The sequence below is a fragment of the Rhopalosiphum maidis genome, chromosome 4 (assembly GCF_003676215.2).
Source record: "Rhopalosiphum maidis isolate BTI-1 chromosome 4, ASM367621v3, whole genome shotgun sequence".
In the NCBI taxonomy this organism is placed as follows: Eukaryota; Metazoa; Arthropoda; class Insecta; order Hemiptera; family Aphididae; genus Rhopalosiphum; species Rhopalosiphum maidis.
This window is the reverse complement of record NC_040880.1, coordinates 49,191,383-49,199,662: the sequence shown is the minus strand read 5'-3', so window position 1 is coordinate 49,199,662 and position 8,280 is coordinate 49,191,383. Positions and strand designations below refer to the sequence as shown.

The 8,280-nt window shown below is 28.2% G+C and overlaps 1 protein-coding gene across 2 annotated transcripts; it reads left to right on the top strand.

Moving 5' to 3' along the window:
- Window positions 1–1,833: 1,833 nt before the first annotated feature.
- On the top strand, window positions 1,834–8,280 carry LOC113555606 (ribose-phosphate pyrophosphokinase 2). Of its 2 annotated transcripts, XM_026960062.1 has the most exons (7): window positions 1,834–2,137; window positions 3,459–3,642; window positions 4,491–4,562; window positions 6,944–7,167; window positions 7,232–7,405; window positions 7,471–7,630; window positions 8,084–8,280. In XM_026960062.1, the coding sequence occupies exons 1-7, from the start codon at window positions 1,926–1,928 to the stop codon at window positions 8,174–8,176; spliced, it is 1,119 nt and encodes a 372-aa protein (XP_026815863.1). In that variant the 5' UTR covers window positions 1,834–1,925; the 3' UTR covers window positions 8,177–8,280. The 2 variants fall into 2 exon arrangements, with proteins under 2 accessions (XP_026815863.1, XP_026815862.1); XM_026960061.1 differs by lacking the exon at window positions 4,491–4,562 and having other exon boundaries at window positions 1,926–2,137.

Below are 8,280 nucleotides of genomic sequence, written 5' to 3'. Positions count from 1 at the left end.
CAATCTTTCGCATTCTCTTATAACGCTACAAATTATTTACCTCCCACCCCACCTCAGGGAACGTCAAAAGATGTTTTACATAAGAGTTTAATCGTAAATAAAAAATAATAATATAAACATTTAGTGAAAATTTTAAGTAGGTATCTTTGGTTATTCGTTCTCAAAATACATTAAAAAACAAAATCGATTTTATCAAAGATTTGGATTTGCCTAAAAATTTCAGTTTTTCTTTAATTTTGTTGTTTTTTGATTAAAGTCATTTTTTAATTTTGACCCTTTCAAAGTACCAACTAGATATTATAATCTGCAACCAAAAACCTACCAAAATCGAAGTATTGTTACTGCCCTAAAAAGTGATAACAGACAGAAACAAATTAAAAAATATATATCGTTGTAAATAACTATTACATTCATTGCTTTACTCATAATCTAAAATGTATTTATATTTAGTGCCCTAGTGCACTTTGCCCTCCTTTATCATAGTCTTAAATCCTTATACGAGATATACGAGGTATGACTAGTATGAGGATAACGGGTACGATAGTCGACGAGACAAAATTATTGTTTAACATTACACTAATACACTATTACAGTTATACACTTATACCTTAACAAAAGGCAATGAAAAATGTAAGCGAAGTAAGCTATGTATAGTGTATAGCCGATATATAACTACAGGTTACATTTTTACCTTTATAAATCACGATGTATAAAAGTTAAAAATTATTATAGCCAAAAATGACAAAGTTAATGAAAAAATATTATTTTTATTCTAGTAACATTAGTTAAAATACGGATTCATATATATGCTATAGGACTTACATTTTAGGGCCCCAATTACATGTCAGGGGGTGCCCAGGCACACCCGGAACCTCCCGTGCGCACGCCTATAAGGTATACATACTATATAGTATAATGACTAATTTGACAAATGTTAGTAAGTATGAGGAAGGTTTCTATAGTAATGTCACCAAATAAGAATACAAAATTAAATTACCTACACAAAAACTATAGGTTTATCCTAGGTGGGAAAATAGAAGTCCAATATGTCGCCACGCCCACACGTCCATACGTATATCTAGCTATATATAGAAATAGAAGATACTTATCGGATTTATGTTTAGGTATTAACTGTAGTATAGAATTTAAGTGTCTGTTAAATATAATTATATATTAATGTTGCTATTGTTACTGTGTTAACTATAATAACTATACTGCACATAATACACATATTATATAGCTGTTAATATATAAGTTACACAAGGTATTTGATGAAGAGTTGACTGTAAAATTGTTTTAAATTGTAACACTTAAGAAAAAAAAATTGCAAACCTAAGATAAGATCAGATTTTTTATTAAATAATTCGTTATATTCCTAACGCCATATTGTATACTACAATAAAGCATTTATAAACTATTTAATATATTTTTAGGGTCAAAATTAAAAAAAACCAAACGTCTAGGATTTTGTCATTAAATAATACGGTCGACAAAATTGGTGACATATAAAATTGGACACCGTTGAGTGTCAGTGTACATCAAGGCCATAATATAAGACATAAGTGCTAATAATTGTGATAGGTATAATTAATAAATGTATTACATATTAATATTATATAAGTGGATTACCTAGTTGTAGACTACAACACCATAAGCCGCGGACTAATAATAATAATATTAAGTAGTGGCATCGGTATTAATTGTAATAGCATTATATACATATATTTTTATACCGTGCACGTGGTTCCCCTGCGGATGCCCTAAGGGTTCGCCAGTCGCCCGGACTACCAGAGCTCGCCGCCCGGCGCGTAGTACTGACGGTCGCCGCCACCGACGGCAGCGACGATCTTTCGGTGGGGTACGCGCGGCAGCCGGTAGGCGGGCGTTTGCATAGTGTTACGAATTACGATGATCGCCGTGGTAGTATGCCTTTGTTATCATCCGAACCCATTCGCGCCAGGTGTCTAGTAAAATCAAATTTGGTCACGACCCGATCAAACGTCGCCAACAACAGAATGCCAAACATCAAGGTGTTCAGCGGCACGTCGCACCCGGACTTGGCGCAACGGATCGTCGACCGGTTGGGCATCGATGTCGGCAAGGTGGTCACCAAGAAGTTTAGCAACCTCGAAACATGGTAACTGAAAGCGCGCCGCCCGACCGGTCTAACAGCTAAGCCCCCCCGACGCGTCGGTGTCTAACCCATAATTTCATTATTTTCCTTCTATGGTTTGTCATATTATGACCGTTTGTGTTTCCGGCCGAGAAGCTACAAGACCACGTCCCACGCATCCATATTAATCATAAGCACCGCGGAAACTGGTTTTATGTTTTGCCGATTTTTCTCGTCGTAGGTTTTACGTCACCGAGTGTACTGCTTAGGTCGTACCGGTATCTATTGTCTAGGTCGTGTACTTGTCACAAATCCATTTTCGCGAATATAATTTGACCCTTCGACACACTTCACGTCATTAAGTTGGTAAGGAGATGGAAATTCACCGTCAGTTCCGTTTTCCGGATACGTTTTTTTTGTAGGTTAAGAAAATGGTTTTGTCCGGCGGAAACACGTGTTTGCGCGCGCGTATCTCAGTTTAAATGACGTCCATGCTCGTGATTTTTCCATACGCGTTCAATTCCTGACATAGGTATCATAATGCTTCCGGTACACGTGTAAAACATCAACCAACATAATGCACGTCCACTGTACTGCTGTTTACTATGTCAATCGAAAAGACGTGTCTCGTACAGCGTATAGGTGCTATCTGTCACCGAGACAAATGATTTTAAGACGTTTTGCAGTTCTAACAATCAAATTCTGTAAGCATCAATGATACTTTTTTTTGTTTAAGCTACCTGTTGATCATCTTTTCGAGTGTATTTATAATAAAGATCTTTCATAGACATAATTAAAAAATAGGTATCTTTAAGGTCAATAATGTTCTATAAGTATATAACCTATTGTAAAGTACTGTATTATGTCGTTTTAACTGCTGTCATCAATTGCTTTGTTTTATCAATAATCCTTATACTCCTTAGCAACATAGTAATATGTTGTCACATTAACATAATGTAATAGAGTTAATTATGTTTTTATTCATCTAGAAAAACTAATTTTTCGCTCTAAATTAAGTAACTGGGTATATTGGTTAATATTCAATGATTTTGTTTAACTGATGAGAATGGTTTTTATAAGGTTTTTCAATTAAAAACCCATTTAAATTGTAAAATTATAAAAAATGAAAAAAAAATTGGCAATAACTTGATTAGGTACAATTATGATTAAAAACAATATATTCCTTAAGTTATTATTTTATATAACTCAAATTGGTATGTAAATAATTACAATAATTATAAGTACATGACTAAATTTGTCTTTTTCATATTTACAGCCTTGTTATGTTAAGTAATTTCCATGTATTTATTCATAGTCCTTAATCTTTTTTCAATGTGTGTTTTAGTGTTGAAATTGGAGAATCAGTCAGAGGAGAAGATGTCTATATTATCCAAAGTGGTAGTGGTGAAGTTAATGATAACTTGATGGAACTATTAATCATGATAAATGCTTGTAAAATAGCATCTGCTTCACGTGTTACTGCTGTCATACCATGTTTTCCATATGCTAGGCAAGATAAAAAGGATAAGGTAAGTTATTAAATTAAATTAATTTTAGTTCTAAACCATAATCATTTATCAATTAGAATATTGTAGTAACTATTACATTTTCATTTTACATTAGTACATATTTACTAAAAAGAAAAAAAACTATTTACACTGCAATTCTACGTACATTTATTTTTTTTTCTTTAAATTATTTATATCTTAACTAACAAAAAATATCTTTTGTATGTGTTAAAATGTAAAAAATAGAATAATTATTTTTTGTTTAAAGTATTAATAACTTAAAAGTTAAAATTATCAGGTATAATAATGTTATAATGTTGAAGGAAGAATATGCAATATTATAAAATAATGTACTTCAATTATTTAATAATTAACTCAGCCTCAATGATTTAAAGTTTGCATTTGTGTAAAGAAGAAAATGTACCATTTAATAAATACCATTTGTTCAAGATAATTGAATTTAAGATGATTTTGTTATTTAAATTTATTATAGAGAATTAAAATGCTTCTAGTACTAAAGGTTTTTCTTTTAATCTTATATTTTGTTTGATAATAAAATTTACTACAGGTCCTTATTATAATATAATATGGCTTATAAACTAGGCTATACTTTTGTATTAGTTATTTGTTATTCCTTTTCATAAGTATCTATAAAAAAATTGTTCATAGTTATTTAGGTAGTTCATTTTTTATTATTATAATACATTTGATTCTTTTCTTATGTGCAGATATTTAAAAAAAATATATATTTTTCAAAATGTTCACATGCCAATTAATCTGTTTTCCTTTTATTACTTGCATGATGAATATTACTCTAATCCGCACCTTACTTATTAATCATTTTTCACTGTTCATGCTGTAAACAAAAGAATGGCGACATCCCCGAGAATGACAATAATAGATCAAGGGCAACCGTCAAGTGCAATGAATGGAAGTTTCGGGTATAGTTTTATTCAATGACACATTATTAAATATACTTACCTGGGCATTTTAACTAAATTCATACATTATTTTATGGGATTTATAAAAAATATGCGTCTTGTTGGGTATTGTGTGTTTTGAAATGTCAGTTTTCAATGTATCAGTTATTGATTCTTTATATCACTGATATTATTATTGTAGTTGTGCCATTAAAAGCCCCTATTCTCTTATGTTGAATATCACTTGTTAATTTCACGCAGTTATAAATTATTGTATGTTTACAATGAAAAGTATTGGATGTCACGTAGTGTTGCAATTAATTTAATAAAGGCTTATTATTTATATATATATAGGTGACAAAAATTAGGATAGTTGCCAAAAGTGTAACCATTATGTTACCATTAACGCTTCACTCAGAAATTTTCTTTTAATTTTAAACTCGACAAAGGTACCTACTACAAAGCTTAATCATTTCATGTTTTGCTTTAATTATAAACAATAATTTTGTGGATACATTTTTAAAAGAAATATTAGCAATATTTGTAAAAGCTTATTTGCCGCATGTGTATATTATATAATATTAACATATTACTACCTACTAAATTTCTTTTTTGTATTCTATTAAAAACTTTATTTTTAGTTAGGATCTACACTACTTTATTTTCTTGGCATGAACACCTGCACATATATATTTTTTTGTTTTAGGGTATCATTTTATACTATGCAATTTATTTAATTACCTGCTTTCACAACCAACCTAACTTATTTATTTTAACTATATTAAAGATACAAGTACTTATTCACGGTAACAATAATTCTACAAATAATATAATAAAAATTTAACATAATACGATGCTTGGTAAAATAATTATTGTAAATTTTGCAGCGTAACATTTTCATTTAAAATAAGTGCTAGTGTAATTTGTACTATGTATATTATAATGTCATTGAATTAAAATCCATGATGAAATAATTTGATTGCATGTTTCATAGTTTATTTTATAATATCGTTTGAATACTTAAGTTGTGTAAACTACATTTTGATAACCCATACACATATTAAAAAAATAAAATAAAAATAGCACTTAATAAAATTATCTATTTTACGAGTATAAACATTGAAAACAACTAAATAATATTTATGTAAAATAAATTAATTTTTGTGTTAGTCATAACTATAATAGGTTTCATTTATATTTTAAACCAATTATAAAATAATAGAACCATGTTGGACATATTGTGATGTTTGAGTCTTAATAACTAATAATTATATTGAGTGAAATGGTAGCGCAATTAACACAATTTATGTTACCTATTTTAATTGCTATAATTTATTATTACAGTTGTTTAGTTTCAAGAAATGAATTAGCCATCCAATTCATATTTTTGTTTGCTTTATTTTTACAGGAATTATTTCGAGATTTTGTGATCGGCAATCAGGTGCTAAAAAAATGTTTTTTAGGAATTGTTGAAACAAAAGTTTCTGTAACATTTCTTTATGTTTGCATGTTTATTGTTTGAATATCATTAATTGATTTTTACTTTAACATACATTTTTAATTTCAAAATTGTAATTGATGTATTTATTGATTATAATTTTTAAAATTTTATACTTGAATATCTTATTTTTTTTATTTCATTAGTATGATATCAATATTATCATATTAATCTAATTTATATAGTTAATTGTTTCAAACTTAAAATTGTAGAAAACAATGTATATAATATATTGTGTTTTTTTACCATTTCAAAGAATTAAATGTTAGAAACATTAGTAGGTATAGTATTTTTTTTTTAGAGTTGCATTACAATTTGTATCCATGTAAAATTTGGTATCTATAATTGTATATAATTTTTTTTTATTTTTCATAATTAATAAAAATAATTGATATTAAAAGGCCAATATTCTATTTTAAAGTCGGTTGTTCTGATCAGTTCCAGTAAACTGGGGAACTTTTTGATGATATATTTTGTTATTATTATTCAACTGTTTTTATACATTAAATAAATTCATAATTAGAAATAATAATACTTAGAGTTTTTATAAAAATTAATTACTGGTGCATGATTCTATTTAATCAATAATTATCAAGCTAGTAGTTATTTCAGTTTTATATAGTGGTTGGTTTATCAGTGGAAAACATTTTTGTAAAATATTGTTAAGGATTATGTTGAAAATAAATAATAAATTACCTGAAACTTCCATGAATTCACTGATTGACCAAGCTACTAACACTTAACATATGACTTGCTTATCGGTGAATGGGTGGCTTTTGGTATAGGCAAAAACAACATATATACCCATATAATACTATTAATCACATACATATTTATATAATATATATTTATTTTACATGGCATAAAAAATAAAATTAAAATAATTTTTTATTTACCATTATAGAGTAGAGCACCAATATCCGCTAAATTAGTTGCCAATATGCTGTCAGTAGCTGGTGCTGATCATATAATAACTATGGATCTACATGCTTCTCAAATACAAGGTTTCTTTGATATACCTGTTGATAATTTATTTGCTGAGCCAGCTGTACTAAAATGGATAAAAGAAAACATACCTGAATGGAGAAACAGCATTATAGTGTCACCAGATGCTGGTGGTGCTAAAAGGTACCATATTAATTTAAATTAGCAAATCTAAGAGTTCTTATAGCTAAAAATTATATTTTTCCAGAGTCACATCAATAGCCGATCGTCTAAATGTTGAGTTTGCTCTTATTCATAAAGAGAGAAAGAAAGCTAATGAAGTGGCATCAATGGTTCTAGTGGGAGATGTTAAAGAACGCATTGCCATCTTAGTTGATGATATGGCAGACACTTGTGGCACAATATGTCATGCTGCAGAAAAGTAAAAGCTTATTATAATATAATTTGTCTTATTTTACAAGATTTTAATATTTTCTTTTTTTTTAGGTTAACTGAAGCAGGTGCCACTAAAGTGTATGCAATTTTAACTCATGGTATATTCTCTGGACCCGCTATATCTCGTATTAATAATGCATGTTTTGAAGCTGTTGTAGTTACCAATACCATTCCACAAGATGGGCATATGAAAGAATGTCCTAAAATTCGTGTAAGTATAATATATTAATTTGGATTTTAGTGCTTTATTCATCATAATAATAATAATATTTAAAATAATCCAACATAAATCATTTTTCATAATATATACAAAAATATTTTTTTTTCATGATTTTTTTTATCATATATTTGTAAGATTTGTAAAATTAATATTTTTATGAGCTCAGCAAAAAAAAATTTACTATAGGGGGTAGGCTGTATACAAATTTTTATTTTTTTTTGAAGTTTATAATTATTTATTGTTTTTATTTTATTATAATAAAGTTTGTTGTTTAATGCCATAATTCCCAAACTTTATGACATCACAACTCAAGAATGATTTTTAACAAATTGTTATAAATTCAAAACTATAAGCATTATATTTTAAAAAATGTACAAAAGTGTATATAAAGCATATGTTTATTAAAGACTCCACATTTATTAATGTTATATGTTTATTTTTTAGTGTATAGATGTATCAATGATGTTTGCTGAGGCAGTTCGGCGGACACACAATGGTGAATCAGTATCTTATTTGTTCTCAAATGTGCCTTATTGAAATGTTTAATCATGTTTTTATTATCATTGCTATGTACATGTTTATTTATATATTCATAGATTCATACAATAACTTAATATGCTCAATAAAATATTGTAAAATTA